This window comes from Carcharodon carcharias, chromosome 11, assembly GCF_017639515.1.
Source record: "Carcharodon carcharias isolate sCarCar2 chromosome 11, sCarCar2.pri, whole genome shotgun sequence".
Taxonomy (NCBI): domain Eukaryota; kingdom Metazoa; phylum Chordata; class Chondrichthyes; order Lamniformes; family Lamnidae; genus Carcharodon; species Carcharodon carcharias.
The window spans coordinates 38,574,340-38,591,012 of NC_054477.1; the positions used below are offsets into that span (position 1 = coordinate 38,574,340).

General features: G+C 40.7%; 1 protein-coding gene across 11 annotated transcripts in view; it reads left to right on the top strand.

The window, feature by feature from the left end:
• supt20 (SPT20 homolog, SAGA complex component) overlaps positions 1–16,673 on the top strand; it is a 92,013-nt gene that overhangs the window by 15,478 nt on the left and 59,862 nt on the right. For all 11 annotated transcript variants that reach the window (XM_041198532.1, XM_041198535.1, XM_041198534.1 and 8 more), the window contains 6 exons: positions 4,043–4,159; positions 9,649–9,702; positions 9,987–10,126; positions 12,707–12,863; positions 12,962–13,018; positions 16,198–16,269. In XM_041198532.1, the coding sequence (XP_041054466.1) occupies positions 4,043–4,159; positions 9,649–9,702; positions 9,987–10,126; positions 12,707–12,863; positions 12,962–13,018; positions 16,198–16,269 (597 nt within the window). The remainder of the gene's footprint in view (positions 1–4,042; positions 4,160–9,648; positions 9,703–9,986; positions 10,127–12,706; positions 12,864–12,961; positions 13,019–16,197; positions 16,270–16,673) is intronic.

Consider the following 16,673-nt stretch of genomic DNA (forward strand, 5'->3'; position numbering starts at 1 on the left):
TTTGTCTTATGAAGAAAGGTTGAGTAGGTTGGGTCTATACTCATTGGAGTTTGGAAGAATGAGAAGTGATTTTTTTTTTTGTTCGTTGATGGGATATGGGTGTTGGTGTCTAGCTCAGCATTTATTGCCCATCTCTAATTGCCCTTGAAAAGGTAGTGGTGAGCTGCCTTCTTGCCCCGCAGCAGTCCATGTGGTGTAGGTACACCCACAGTGCTGTTAGGAAGGGCATTCCAGGATTTTGACCCAGCGACAGTGAAGGACTGGCAATATATTCCCAAGTCAGGATGGTGAATGCCTTTGAGGGGAACTTCCAGGTGGTGGTGTTCCCATGTGTCTGCTGCCCTTGTCTTTCTAGATAGTAGTTGTGGGCTTGGAAGGTGCTGTCTAAGGAGCCTTGCTGAGTTTCTGCAGTGCATCCTTTAGATGGCACACACTGCTGCCACTGTGCATCGGTGGTGGAGGAAGTGAATATTTGTGGATAGGGTGCCAATCAAGTGGGCTGCTTTGTCCTGGATGGTGTCAAGCATCTTGTGTTGTTGGAGCTGCACTCATCCAGGCAAGTGGAGAGTATTCCATCACACTCCTGACTTGTGCCTTGTAGGTGGTGAACAGGCTTTGGGGAGTCAGGAGGTGAGTTATTGCCATAGGATCCTGAGCCTCTGACCTGCTGTTGTAGCCTCAGTGTTTATATGGCTAAAACAAAAACAGAATTACCTGGAAAAACTCAGCAGGTCTGGCAGCATCAGCGAAGAAGAAAAGAGTTGACGTTTCGAGTCCTCATGACCCTTCGACAGAACTAGATGGCTAGTCCAGTTCAGTTTCTAATCAATGGTACTCCCACCCTGCCAGAGTGTTGATAGTGGGCAATCAGTGATGGTAATGCCATTGAGCATCAAGGGCTGATGGTTAGATTCTCTTTTGTTGGAGATGGTCATTGCCTGGCATTTGTGAGGCGCTAATGTTACTTGTTGCTTACCAGCCCATGCCATTGTCCAGGTCTTGTTGCAGTTAGACATGGACTGCTTCAGTATCTGAGGAGTAGCAAGTGGTTGCGAACATTGTGCAATCATCAGTGAACATCCCCACTTCTGACGTTATGATGGAAGGAAAATCATTAATGAAGCAGCTGAAGATGGTCAGGCCTAGGGCACACTACCTGAAGAACTCCTGCAGTGATGTCCTGGAACTGAGATGATTGACCTCCAAAAACTACAACCATCTTCCTTTGTGCTAGATATGACTCCAGCCAACGGAGAGTTTTCTCTTGATTCTCAATTACTCCAGTTTTGCAAGGGCTCCTTAATTACACACTCAGTCTTTACAGCGTCATTACAGGTTAAGTAAATGCCGCTTGATAATACTGTGGATGACTCCTTTCATTAATTAACTGATGATTGAGAGTAGATTGATGGGGTAGTAATTGGCTGGGCTGGAATTGTCCTGCATTTTGTGTACAGACATAACTGGGCAATTTTCCACGTCTTCAGTACTATTGCCAGAATATTGGCAGGGCCCATAGCCTTTGCTATCATGTGGAGTGAATCACATTGGCTGAAGATTGCACCTGTGATGCTGGGGATCTCTGGAGGAGGCCGCGATGGATCATTCACTCGGTACCTCTGGCTGAAAATTGTTGCAAATGCACTGATAGGCTCCCCCATCATCAAGGATGGGATTATTTATGGAGCCTCCTACTCCAGTAAGTTGTTCAATTGTCCGCCATCATTCACGAATGGATATGACAGGACTGCAGAGCTTAGATCTGATCTTTGGTTGTGGAATCGCTTAACTGTGTCTGTGCTGTTTGGCACGCAAATAGTCCTGTGTTGACACCTCATTTTTAGACATGCCTGGTGGTGCCTTCCTGCATTCTTCATTGAACCAGGGTTGTTGTGGTGGGACTTGAACCTTTGTCCCCAGAGTATTACCCTGGGTCTCTGATTATGAATCCAGTGACAATATCACTACCCCACCACCTCCTCCTGAAACATCAATAGACCCTGAGGGGGCTTGACAAGTTAGATGGTAAGAGGATGTTTCCTCTCATGGAGGAAGCTAAAACTAGGAGGCAGAGTTCAAAAATAAAGGGCCTCCCACGTAAGATGGAGGTGAGGATTTTTTTTTCTCTCAGAAGATCATTAGTGTTTGGAATTCTCTTTCCCAACGAGTAGTGGAGACTGAGTCATTGAATATATTCAAGGCTGAATTAAACAGATTTTTGATTGACAAGGGAGTCAAGGCTTATGGTGGGCAGTGGAGTTGAGACCACAATTAGATCAGCCATGATCTTATTAAATGATGGAGCAGGCTGTAGGGTTTGAATGGCATATTCTTCTTATTTTCCTATTTTCTTTGTTCCTAGCACAGAGGAGTGTGATTTTAATAAAGGATGTGACTGGGCTGGTTTGCAAGTGGCAGTGGATGGGAAGCAAGCCACAGGCTATGGTCAAGGTTTGCGCTGGACTGGGTGCAGAGTTAGTTTGACTGTTAATGATGGTTGAGCCTCAAATTGAGCTCTATAATTGCTAGGCTAAGAGAAAAGACTGGATACAGAACTGGGTTGGGAATGAGGAATGACATTGCTACAGAGCCAAGGTAGAAGCAGGCTCAAGCCGGTTTTCTATTGTCCAGATTACGCAAGTTATTGTCATGGTTCTGTCAGGAATTATAGTCTGATAACATGGCAAATTTTTGTCCCGGATTATGAATTCTGTTGTTTCCTACACCAATATTTGTAAGCATTTACTTTCAAATGGAAATTTATCCTCTAAAACCAACTTGCGGTTGAAATACCAAGGCAGTTTCTAGGCAAAGCAAACCACTCGCTACCAAACAACTGTTGTGCTGGTTGTTTTATCTGCCCTTTGATGGCACAACTTTGAATGACAAAGGATCTCCCTTGGACTGAGTGCCTCATTGGTCCTAATCCTAAGAAAGAATTTGGAATGCCTTCAAGATGCTGGCCCAGATTTTGTGGCCAGTGACAAATGAATGGCCTTAGCCGCTCATCACTGAATCACAGAATTTTTACAGTGCAGAAGGCGCCCATTCGACTCATCGAGTCTGCACTGGCTTTCTGAAAGAACATTCTACCTAGTCCCACTCCCCTGCCTTACTCCCATAACCTTGCACATTCTTTCTTTCCAGATAACAGTCCAATTTCTTTTTGAATACCTCGATCGAACCTGCCTCCACTACCCTCTCAGGAAGTTCATTCCAGACTTCAACCACCCTCTGGATGAAAAAAAAATTCCTCACATCAGTTATTTCTTTTGCCAATTATTTTGAAACTGTACCCTCTAGTTCTTGATGTGCTCTTGAGTGGGAACAGTTTCTCACTATTTACCCTGTCCATGCCCTTCAGGATCTTGAATACCTCTATCAAGACAGCCTTCTTTTCTTGAAGAAAAACAGTCCCGACCTATCCTCATAGCTACAGTTCTTCATCCCTGGAATCATTCTTGTGAATCTCCTCTGCACTCTTTCCTATGCCTTCACATCCTTCCTCAAGAACTGGCCGCAGTACTCCAGATGAGGCCTAACTACTGTGTTATACAAATCAACATGACCTCCTTACCCTTGTACTCTCTGCCCCTATTGATAAAACCTAAGATACCATATTAATTGAATTTTAAACACACCTTTAAAAATTCACTTACACATGACCGGACAAGCCCTAACTTTTACTGGTGTGTTTAGTGGTAGCAATCACCTAAGTACTGCAGCTTAACACCCTTCCCTGTGTTTGAATGCTGAGCCTCTTGGTGAGATACTGTTATAGTGAAGTTTCTGGGGGAGCATGTTCCTGATTTCTGTGTTTGACTATGCATGTGTGGTTGCCAGGAAATGCTGTCCGATTTACTCCTCAATTTTGGTGAGCTCTGATAGCCTCACCATTATTTCTACTGCAAAATCCATGCATTGCTTTAGTCAGTCATTTGATCAGACTCCTTTCAAATTTGTTTTTGACGTAAAATCAGCACCAATGTGTTAAATCAGTGTTGACCATTTTTGTTCAATTAAAGTTTTATTTTCTTGTTAGGTGAATATTTTTCACTGTGGATGTGTTGTAGCTGAAGTACGAGATTATCGGCAGTCTGGTCATGTGAAAGCACCTACATACCAAAGCAGGCATATATTACTTCGGCCTACAATGCAGGTAATAAATTGTGTTTGTTGTTAAATGTTCTATTCTCTCTCTCTCTCACTTCATCCCCGTTGTCATCACACAAACCACTTACTTTTAATGAGGTTAGTATTATATCTTATCAAAATAGTTTCTGAAATCCAAACTGTTTTTTTTGTCTGTCTTTTCAAAAGGCATTGTTTTATACTGGGATGCCACTGAACCTCCAGTGCCCTACCCAAGCAACCATTTTTCATGTGTGAACCCATAGCATAGTGTGTGGGGGCTATTTCAGGATGTAGAACTAAAGATGATGGCTTAGTATATACACTTTCCTGTATGGAATAATCAAGAATTATTCTTCCTCTCGCTACCCTCTGGATCCCAGAAAACTAAGGCCATTTTCGAGGCTAGCGACTGCTCAGTCACGCTGAGATAAGTTGTGGTGCTTCATGTTCTTCCCTGTAAGGTTAAAATAGCCACCTCAATAGCATACATTCAGGTTGTAGATAAAATCGGCAGTTTGAATTTGTTCTGAGAGTATTTCAGCTGTGATTCTGAATGAGGGACCCACCATCTGTGGTTAACTAAAAAAACTAAAGATAGTATCAAACTTAAAGAAAAAACATGGATGGATAGCAGGTCAGAAGATTGGATAGAATATAAAAAAACAGCAAAGAATTACTAAAAGATTAATAAGGAAAAAAAAATTAGAGTACAAGAGAAAGCTAGTTAGAAATATAAAAACGGTAACAAGAGTTTCTATAGATATTTAAAAAAGAAAAGAGTTAAAGTGAATGTTTGACCTATAGAAAGTAAGTCTGGGAAATTAATAATGGAAATAAGGAAATGGCAGATGAATTGAACAGGTACTTTGCATTGGCCTTCATTACAGAGGATACAAGTAACATCCCAGAAATGGCTGTAAATCAGGAAATGGAAGGGAGGGAGGAACTCAAGAAAATTACAATCACCAGGGAAGTGGTACTGAGCAAATTGTTGGAGCTGTCAGCTGATGAGTCCCCGGTCCTGATAGACTTCATCATAGGGTCTTAAAAGAAGTGGCTCTTGAGATAAAAACAGAAAATTCTGGAAAAACTCAGCAGGTCTGGCAGCATCTGTGGGGAAAGAAACAGAGCTAACATTTCGAATCCATATGATTCTTCAGAGCTAAAGAGGGGTAGAAATGTGATGGATTTTATATTGTTTAAGAGGGGGTGTAGCAAAATAGAAGGTCAGGGATAGGTGGGAGCTCAGGAGATATTTGACACGGATGTCCTGGGCACAGACCAAAGGGAATGTTAATGGTGTTGTTAAAGACTAAAGAAAGTGGTGTGGTAGCATAAAGGTAAGATAGCAGAATGTGTTAATATCAGAACAAGAGTCAGTGCTCTGTGAAAGCAAAACATAGAAACAAGTGACAGATGTCCCTGTGGGTTATGGCTGGGGGCAGGGTGGTAGTTGGAGGTTGGGGAAAAATATATTTTTAAAAATTGGCTATTGTGATAGTTGATGCTTGTTTTAATTTTCAAAAATTCCCTAGATTCGGGAAAGGTTCTATTAGATAGCGAATATAACTCCTTTATTCAAAAAGGGAATGAGACAAAAAGCAGGAAACTGCAGACCAGTTAGCTTAACAGGAAAGTAGGTTGTGAAGAGGACATAAGGAGGCTACAAAGGGACATAGACAGGTTAACTGAGCGGTCAAAGATCTGGCAAGTGGAGTGTAATGTGGGAAAATGTGAAATTATCCATTTTGGCAGGAAGAACAAAAAAGCAGCATATGGCTAAATGGTGAGAGATTGCAGAGCCCAGAGCTGCAGAGGGATCTAGATGTTCTAGTGCATGAATCGCAAAAGTTTAGAATGCAGATTACAGCAAGTAATTAAGGCTAATAGAATGTTATTGTTTATTGCAAAGGGAATTGAATACAAAGATAGGGAGGTTATGCTTCAGCTATATAGGGCATTGGTGAGACCTCATCTGGAGTACTGTGTACAGTATTGGTCTCCTTATTTAAGGAAGGATGTAAATGTGTTGGAAACAGTTCAAAGAAGGTTTACTGGACTAATACCTGGAATGGGAGGGTTGTCTTTTGAGGAAAGGTTGGACAGGTTAAGCTTGTATCACTGGAGTTTGGAACAGTAAGAGGTGACTTGATTGAAACATATAAGATCCTATGAGGGGTCTTGACAAGGTGGATGTGAAGAGGATGTTTCCTTTTGTGGGAGAATCTAGAACTAGAGGGTCACTGTTTAAAAATAAGAGATTACCCATTTAATACAGAGATGAGGAGAACTTTTTTCTCTGAGGGTCACGAGTCTCTGGAACTCTTCCTGAAAAGGCAGTGGAAGCAGAGTCTTTGAATATTTTTAAGGTAGATAGAAACTAGGAGCAGGAGTAAGCCATTTGGCCCTACGAGCCTGCTCCATCCTTCAATATGATCATGGCTGATCTTCTAACTCAACGCCATATTCCCGTGTTCTCTCCACGCCCCTTGATGCCCCTAATATCCAAAAATTTATCAATTTCTTTCTTGAATATACTCAGTGACCCGGCGTCCACAGCCTTCTGTGGTAGAGAATTCCACAGGTTGACCATCCACTGAGTGAAGAAATCTTTCCTCGTCTCAGTCTTAAATGGCTTGCCCCGTATCCTGAGACTGTGTCCCCTGGTTCTAGACTCCTCAACCAGGGGAAACATCCTCCCTGCATCCAGTCTGTCTAGGTCTGTTAGAAATTTATACGTTTCTATCAGATCCCCTCTCATTCTTCTAAACGCTAATGAATACAGGCCCAGTCGAACCAATCTCTCCTTATACAACAGTCCTGCCATCCCCGGTGTCAGCCTAGTGAACCTTCGCTGCATTCCTTTTATGGCAAGTATATCCTTTCTTAGTTAGGGAGACCAAATCTGCACGCAATACTCCAGGTGTGGTCTCACCAGGGCCCTGTATAACTGCAGTAAGACATACCTACTTCTGAACTCAAATCCTCTTGCAATGAAGGCCAACATGCCATTTGCCTTCCTAATTGCTTGCTGCACCCGCCTATTTACTTTCATTGACTGGTGAATAAGGACGCCCAGATCCCTTTGTGCATCCACATTTCCCAATATATCACTATTTAAATAACACTCTGCCTTTCTGTTTTTCACACCGAAGCATGTAACTTCACATTTATCCACATTATACTGCACCTGCCATGTGTTTGCCCACACACACAACTTGTCTAAATCACCCTGAAGCCTCTTTGCATCCTCCTCAACCCCACCCAGTTTTGTGTCATCAAACTTGGAAATATTGCATTTGGTTCCCTCATCCAAGTCATTTATATATATCGTGAATAGCTGGAGCCCGAGCACCGATCCATGCAATACACCACTAGTCACTGCCTGCCACCTGGAAAAAGACCCATTTATTGCCTCTCTCTGTTTCCAGTCTGTCAACCAATTCTCAATCCATGTCAGTATATTACCCGCAATCCCATGTGCTTTAATTTTGCCTACAAGCCTCTTATGTGGGACTTTATGAAAAGCCTTCTTGAAATCCAAATACATCATCTATTCTATCTATTCTCCTTCATCTATTCTTTTAGTTACATCCTCAAAAAATTCCAGTAGATTAGTTAAGCATGATTTCCCTTTCATAAAGCCATGCTGACTTTGTCTAATCCCGTTAATGCTTTCCAAGTGTTCTGTTGCCATGTCTTATATAATAGACTCTAGCATTTTCCCCACTCCTCGTGTTAGGTTAACTGGTCTGTAATTCTTTATTTTTTCTCCCCCTCCTTTTTTAAATATTGGGGTTACATTTGCCACCCTCCAATCTGTAGGAACTGCTCCAGAGTCTATAGAATTTTGGAAGATGACTACCAATGCATCCAAGTCTTCCAGGGCCACTTCCTTTAGTACTCTGAGATGTAGATTATCAGGCCGTAGGGATTTTTTAGCCTTTAACCTCATTCATTTCTCTAGCACCAGTTTTTTTACAAATACTGATTTTCTTCAATTCCTTCCTCTCACTAGACCTTTGGTTCCCTAACATTTCTGGGAAATTATTTGTGTCCTCTTTTGTGAAGTCAGAACCAAAATATGTGTTCAATTCTTCTGCCATTTTTTTGTTCCCCATTATAATTTCCCCCGTTTCTAACTGTAAGGGACCTACATTTGTCTTTAGTAATCTTTTTCTTTTCGCATGTTCTTAGAAGCTTTTACAGTCAGTTTTTATGTTCCTTACAAGTTTATTCTCATTCCATTTTCCCCTTCTTGATCAAGCTTTTTGTCCACTTTTGCTGAATTCTAAACTGCTCCCAATCCTCAGGCTTGCTGCTTTTTCTGGCAATTTTTTATGTCTCCTCTTTGGATCTAATACTATCCCTAATTTCTTTTGTAAGCCACAGTTGAGCCACCTTTCCTGTTTTTTTTTGCGCCAGACAAGAATGAATAATTGTTGTAATTGATGCATATGTTCCTTAAATATTAGCCATTGCCTATCCACTGTCAACCCTTTTCGCACGGTTCCCCATCCCATCATTGCCAACTTGCGCCTCACACCCTCGTAGTTCCCTTTATTTAGATTAAGGACCCTAGTTTTAGATTCATCTTTTTCACTTATTTAGATTAAGGACCCTAGATTAGATTGTTAATTAATCCTTTCTCATTGCACAATACCCAGTCTAGGATAGCCTGCTCTTGTAATTGGTTCCTCAACGTATTGGTCTAAAAAACCATCATGTACACACTCCAGGAAATCCTCCTTCGCAGTATTATTGCTAGTTTGGTTTGTCCAATCTATATGTAGATTAAAGTCACTCATGATTACAGATGTAGCCTTACTGTATGCGTCTCAAATTTCCTTCTTAATGCCTTCCCTTACATCTCCATTATTGTTTGGGGGCCTATAGACAACCCCCACCAACATTTTCTGCCCCTTGGTGTTTCTTGTCTAATCTAAATTAGATAGATTCTTGATAAGCAAGGGGGTGAAAGATTGTAGGGAATAGGTGGGAATGTGGAGTTGAGGTTACATTCAGATAAGCCATGATCTTATTGAATAGCAAAGCAGGCTGAAGGGGCCCCGGGGCCTCCTACTCCTAATTCGTGCATTTGTATATTTGTAATGAGATACTCCGTCCAATTCAACTGTTATGCTGTGTCAGCCTGCCAGAACTTGTAATATTCTTATTTGTTCATTGCAGTCACATGACATCATGCAGATGGAAGAGGTTGCTGACCGAAGAAAATAAATTCACAAGTAAAAACTTAGAAAAATACATAAACTTTTATCCTCAAGCCAAACTGTAGGTCAAAGTCAGCAAAAGCATAATTTTTTTCTTAGTGTAGCTTAATCGTTAGTTAACTTGTTATAAGGTGATTGTGTCATTTGATGATTTTATCATGTTTCCTTTTCTACAGATTATAATATTATGTTCAACTTGCCTGCTCGATGCCCATTTTGAACTTGTACAATTCCCTAACCTGTAAATAATGATTGTACTACACCAACCATTTTTTTTCTGCAGACCTTGATTTGTGACGTACATGCAATAACAAGTGACAACCACAAATGGACACAGGTAAATTGTACAACATTCAATTTGTGGGGTTCCTGTGTCATGGTAAACCTATTTAATAGAGATATTCATTTTATAAACTTTAGAATATAATTATCACTGCTGAAGGCCATAGAACAAAATCACAAAGCAATTTCTAGGACTTCCAGGTAGTGAAGGCACACTTGTTTACTGTAGCCACTTTATTGAAAATGTACTTAATTTGATATTTGCTGGGATACTTGTTAGGTTAAAAACAGTACAGGTACAGCTATGTTATTTGAAGTTGATCTTTTTTCATAATGTAGGATGACAAACTTGTCCTTGAAAGCCAGCTGGTGCTCCATACAGCCGAGCCCCTTTGCCTAGACCCTTCCTTCACGGTAACATGCACAACCAACAGGCTTGTCTATAACAAACAAAAGATGAACACAAGACCAATGAAAAGGTGGGTGTTATCTATCATGTGGTAGAGTTGTATTTTGATTTGCGACAGTTGTTCAAAAACTCTCTTTTCCTAATTAAAGCTATCACCTTTTTTTAAACTCAAGCACTATTTGAAATAAACTCTGCAATCATTTTACTTGGTACTGTTCTGACCACAACTGATGCTAATTACTGCACAAACCAAATCCCAGATGGAAACTTAGCTTACCTTTTTTTTGTATTCTGAAAAAGAGAGGAAAATGTACTGATCTTGGCAGTAAGAAATCCAGTAACACTTTTGGAATTTTAAAAGTTAAAAGTAAAAGTTTTATTAACAAGAATAATAGAAAACTTAAACACACAAGATTACAGTTACACAGTTAAAATTGGTTTCATAAAACATTCCCCCAAAAAGACACTACTTGGTCATTGGTTGTGGGATCACTTAGCCCTGTCTATTACTTGCTGCTTATGCTGTTTGGCACACAAGTAGTCCTGTGTTATAACTTCACCAGGTTGACACCCCATTTTTAGGTATGCCTGGTGCTGCTCCTGGCATGCCCTCCTGCACTCTTCATTGAACCAGGGTTGATTCCCTGGCTTGAGGGTAATGTTAGAGTGGGGGATATGCCGGGCCATGAGATTACAGATTGTGTTCGAATACAATTCTGCTGCTGCTGATGGCCCACAGCACCTCATGGATACTCAGTCTTGAGTTGCGAGATCTGTTCGAAATCTATCCCATTTAGCAAGGTGGTAGTGCCACACAACATGATGGAGCGTATCCTCAATGTGCCTCCACAACAACTGTGCGTTAGTCACTCCTACTAATACTGTCTTGGACAGATGCATCGGTGGCAGGTAAGTAGGTGAGGATGAGGTCATGTTGGTTCCCTCATCACCTGCCATAGACCCAGCCCAGCAGCTGTGTCCTTTAGGAGTCGGCCAGCTCATTCAGTAGTGGTGGCTATCAAGCCACTCTTGGTGGTGGACATTGACGTCCCCCACCCAGAGTACATCCTGCGCCCTTCAGTGCTTCCTCCAAGTGATGTTCAACATGGAGGAGCACTGATTCATCAGCTGAGGGAGGTTGATACTTGGTAATCAGCAGGAGGTTTCTTTGCCCATGTTTGTCCTGCTGCCGTAGGACTAATTGGGGTCAGAAGTCTTTGTTGAGGATTCCCAGCTGTACACCACTGTGCCGCCACCTCTGCTGGGTCTGTCCTGCTGCTGGAACATGACATACCCAGGGATGGTGATAGTGGTGTATGAGACATTACCTGTAAGATATAATTCTGTAAGGATGACTGTGTCAGACTGTTACTTGACTAGTCTGTGAGACAGCTCTCCCAATTTTGGCGCTAGCCCCCAGATGTTAGGAGGATTTTGCAGGAGTGACTGGGCTGAGATTGCTGTTGTCGTTTCCGGTGCCTAGATCGATGCCGGGTGGTCCATCCGGTTTCATTCCTTTTTTGTGACTTTGTAGCGGTTTGTTACAACTGAATGGCTTGCTAGGCCATTTCAGAGGGCACTTAAGAGTCAACCACAATGCTGTGGGTCTTGAGTCATGTGTAGGCCAGGCCTGACAAGGACAACAGATTTCCTTCCCTAAAGGACATTCGTGAACCAGATGGGTTTTTACAACAAAAGACAATGGTTTCATGGTCATCATTAGACTTTTAATTCCAGATTTTTATTGAATTCAAATTCCACCATCTGCCATGGCAGGATTTGAACCCAGATCCCCAGAGCATTACCCTGGGTCTCCGGATCACTAATCCAGCAACAATACCACTAATGCCATCGCCTCCCCACTTAAACACTCTCTCGCTCTGCTGTGGAAATCCAAAACTTAAGAACAAGACTGCTTGTTGCAGTCCCAGATTTTTCTGGTTTGACTGAATGGCTGATTCAAACTGCGTCTTCTCCCAGCCTAGAGCTGTTTTCAGGAGACTTTCCTCACACAGCCAGTAGCCCACAGCTACAGCTCAACAGCTCCAGCTACCAGCTACAGCCAACAGCTCCACAGCTACCAACTCCAGCTACCTTAAGCTTTCCACAGTCACTCTAAAATACCCTTTTTCACCCTTTCATCTCAGGTTCCATTGTTCTCAAACCTCTTTGAAACTCAAATCTTTCCAATTTTTCTTGTTTCTGTTTTGTCTCTGCTTTCGGGTTAATAAAATGTGATATACCCTCTTGTGTTTACCTTTGGAACTCTTGCAAGATGCAAACATGTTTCTTGGTACCTCTGAATTCCCTTTGATATTAAAATGAACTCTCAATGTATCTAAAAATGCAAATGTTAGGTCCAGCCTATTCACTTGTATCTCAAACCTAAGGTTCTTTCCTTTCATGTTTTAATACAATTTCAGCCAATCCAACCCAATAAAGCTAAATGATTGAATCAAGACAGGAGACGGCCAAAGACAAATGAGCAAGTTTTTTTGTTGTTGATGATTTGTACAAATTAACTTGAAGTTTTTGTCCATGCAATTTGTAATTCTCCTTTTATCTGCAGCATCGCACAATATGTTTACTGGTTATTAATTGGGTCATTAACTGGGTCATTCTAAATGTTCATTGTGGCTACCTTCAATAGGTGTATGAAGCGGTACTCCAGGCCAGCATTGAATAGACAGCAGGAGATAGCCCAATTCACGCCGCCACCTCATCTTAAATTGTTTGATTATCTACAAAAGAGAAAGGAAAGAAAGCCAGTACCACCCATTGACCTTAAAATTTCAAGAGCTGGAAGTGTATGTTCCATTTTTATTTTTCAAAACAAGTGTTTATGTTAATTTATTGTTCTCTATTGCACAAGGTTCTAACAAGACTTTTTTCCCCTTTTTGTAAGTGTGTTGATATGTGGAAGCAAAATCCATGCCAGCTCGCTGTGCCATCTGAAATTGATGTAAGTGTGCTTTCTTTGGTGTTCATCCAGAATGTTGTCTAATAATTCCCCAGAAATTGCTGGTAAGGAGTTCACGGCGCCTATCATTAGTAGTGTGTAAAAAAAGATGAAACAGCAATTTGTGGCAAAGAAGAGCTACAATGAGTTCCGATTCACCACGCATTGTCGGACAATTTGCCATTGGCTCGACAAAACAGAAAAAATTACCATCTCATCATTGTATACCTGGATTTCTGGATTTGCACTATGAATACTAGTTAATCTCGCTGTAGCTATTTTAAAGCTGGTAATTTATGTTGTAAGGACCCTGTTAATGGCATGATATATGGTCCTGACATACCACTCAACCTTGGAGCTTAGAAAGAGAACAATAGAATTGTGGCATATCACTCCTGTGGGCATTAAATCGTTCCTAGAAATTTCCCCTCTCAATACACACTCTATTTCTTTCACTTATCTTTCTGTATCTAATTTGGCTCTAACTTCACCTATTTCCTTCACCATTGTTGGTTTTGGTTCTTTCTGCATCCTTAAATTTCATTCGTTAAGGAGATGAAACTATTACACCTGATGTTTGAGGTTTTAGTTGCCTCTTTGAGGTAACCGCACCATTATCAATTTGCATCTCCAGCAATTTGTGACGCATAAATAATACAATGCAATGAGTGAGTCTGTGCAAGCTTTTTCAAAGAGCAATCCAGTTCACCTCACTCCCCCAATATCCCTGGAAGGTGTGCCTCTGCAGCAATTTCTGGATCATTTTATTGAAGATATGCATGGCTGTGAAAGTGGTTACAGATCAAGTTTCATATTAATATTTATGGAATGTTTAAATCTCTAATTAACAATATTGTAATTGAAGAAATGCAAGCAGCAGGTAAGTCCTCACCATTTACACAATCCCTAATTATAGTGGGCAGGTGGTACTAACTTATTTCTCACACCAATAATGTACACTTATGCAACTTGTGGAATTCTGTAACATTAATTAAAAACAAACAAGCTACTAGTAGGTTGATTTTTAAGGGGTTAAAATTATCACTTGAATCAAAGACGAGCCATTTTGAGAAGCCATTACACATCATTAACAATGAGTGTGCTGTAAATACACTTAAGAAATTGTTGGTGATTAGCCTTAGTCCCAACAAGTTCAGCTACAGACCAGAAACCTAGTGTATTAAGTACTGTGAGGTACCTGTGCAAAAAGATTTTTAAAACTCAGATCTGTGCTTGACACTCTTTTGGCATCAGAGCCATTGGCCATTTCTATACAGTTCTTGCATCCCATTACAGCAAGCACTCTTACTGTCCAATACCTAGTTAAATGATTTTGTGACCTTAACAATACAACTTCTCATACATAATAGATACAGTGACAGCACACACTGGAGACAGACTATAAAATACTCTATCTGGAAAAATCGTGATTAGATACCAAAAAACTTGTGTGATCTGTGTGAATGCACAAGATATAATGTTGACAGTAAAATTTATCTGTTTCCTATCTATATAATGGATCACACAACTTTGCCCTATATGGCTAAATTTACTTTGTAAGTCAGGAATCCTTAAACATACTGGTGCAATCCCAGAACAGACCCCGAAATTTTGCTATGGTCCTGGACAAGACCCCCAAAGTTTCGTTACGATCTGATTAGGGAACCAGTAGCTTTTGTTTTAAAGTAGACAAAATTAGAAATCCAAACATTGATTAGGAGAATAAAGCCACAAGATTCCATTTTAAACAAACAGATGAACTTTTACTATATAAAAGTCAGCAAAGCAAACAGTCAGCATTAACTAACTCATATTCTAAAATTCAGAGGTAATTTATGAGGTAAATATGAATTAACAGGCAAAGTGTGGTCAAACACATCGCAAACTGCACATCTATGGCAGACATGACCAAGACAAGTACCCCAAATTTTTTCAGCAAGCCACACATCAGCAACCCCTGTGTGTCTCAGAATCCTTTAAAATTCTGTCTTCCTCCTGAGTGATTTCAGCTCCTCTCTTTCAAAGATATAGCCTCTGATTTTCCTCAAAAGCTGCTCCAACTCAGATTTCCCAACAACTACTTGCCTCCCAGTTGCTCAGTCTCTTCTCCCAAGAGAGCACCCACTGGATTCATAAGGCTCTGCTCCAGTATCTAGTTACCGGCACGATTCCTACTCTCTAGCTACTCTGAGCAGAACCCCGTGCTCATGAACTTTGCCCCAACTCCCAGCTTCAAGGAGCCAACAGCTGCTGTTCACTTCAGCTTCACTGGGCTGATTGCTGACATGGACTTCACTTAACCCTCATTTCCCAGCAGCACGAAGCTAGCAACCTTCTGCTGCCTCCTCCAGCTCTAGACTCATCAGAGCAACCACTGCTCACTATGGTCTGCTGTTCTCTCTGTTCCTTGAACTGATCGGTGTCATCCATTAATATCTCCCAACAGTGTTCCACACCCTGCCCTGAGGCCGGATCGGATGTATGAACCCATGGTACATTCTGTACCTTAAATGTTACAATCTCCAGTGAACCGAAGATTCCTGCCTCCCCCACCACCCCAACATAGCTGCTAATTTACAAAAATATAGATTCCCTCACAATTCTTGTGCTAATATTAAAGAGCAAGTTCTCACTATGTTATGTTTACTGTTCTAGAGTCAGCCTTCCTAAACTCTTCAAAAATCATATAGAAGTTGTATTGCAGCAGATTTTGCATCTGGTAGCTGTAAAATTGAGTTTTCACAATCTCATCTAGGCAACAGGTTATCTCAGTGTGGCAATAGCACCCTTAATTTGAGTCCAATGTTGAGGTATAATATAATCCTAATTAATAACTAATAATCCTTTGACTTGTAATAAAGAAAAATACATGTTCAGTTTTGCTGTTTTCCTAGGCTTTCAGACTTTTTGCATGTTAGAATTTGACAGCTGTTTGCTGCCCCCAAAACATGTCTTAAAGTAGACATCTGGGAAATGAGTGCAGTTGTTGTAATTTACTTGCATTCCGTTTGGGGGTTCTCTAAGTGTTTTAGCAGCTCTGCATATAGCCTTTTAAGTGAATTGTAACAGTGTTTCTATACTTTTGTGGTGGCAGTGGGAGAGTTACAGTAAAGCTTACAAAGTAATAAGTTCTTCTGTTTTCTCTACATTAACTTTGGCTTCAAATTTGGCACTTGCTCTAGGTGGAAAAGTATGCAAAGGTGGAAAAAGCTAGCAAACCTGATGACTCGCAAACAGCTGCCTGGCCAATCCATGTAAGTACCTCTTTTTTTGGCTTCTTGAGATATCTTGTGGGACTTGTTCAGACCCCATAGAACTTCCAATTATGGTGCTTCTAATTGCAGTGATTTATTACTTAGGTCATGTGAGACAAAACAGTAATATGCCTCTTTCCAATTCAGCTAAAAAGATTTTTTGAAAGTGAATTTTGTCAAAATCATTTTAAGCATATTCATCCATTGAAAATGTATCCAATAATTTATTATTACAAAAATGAAATTACAAATTTGAAGGAAATAAACATTATAAAGATTGACATGTGATTATAAACAAGTATTTGCTCTGAATAGTCAATTGTTAATGTTTGGTTCAATGAATAATTACATCTGAACTATGTGTTTGATCAACTTTAATAGTTTGTATGATTGAATGGGAATAT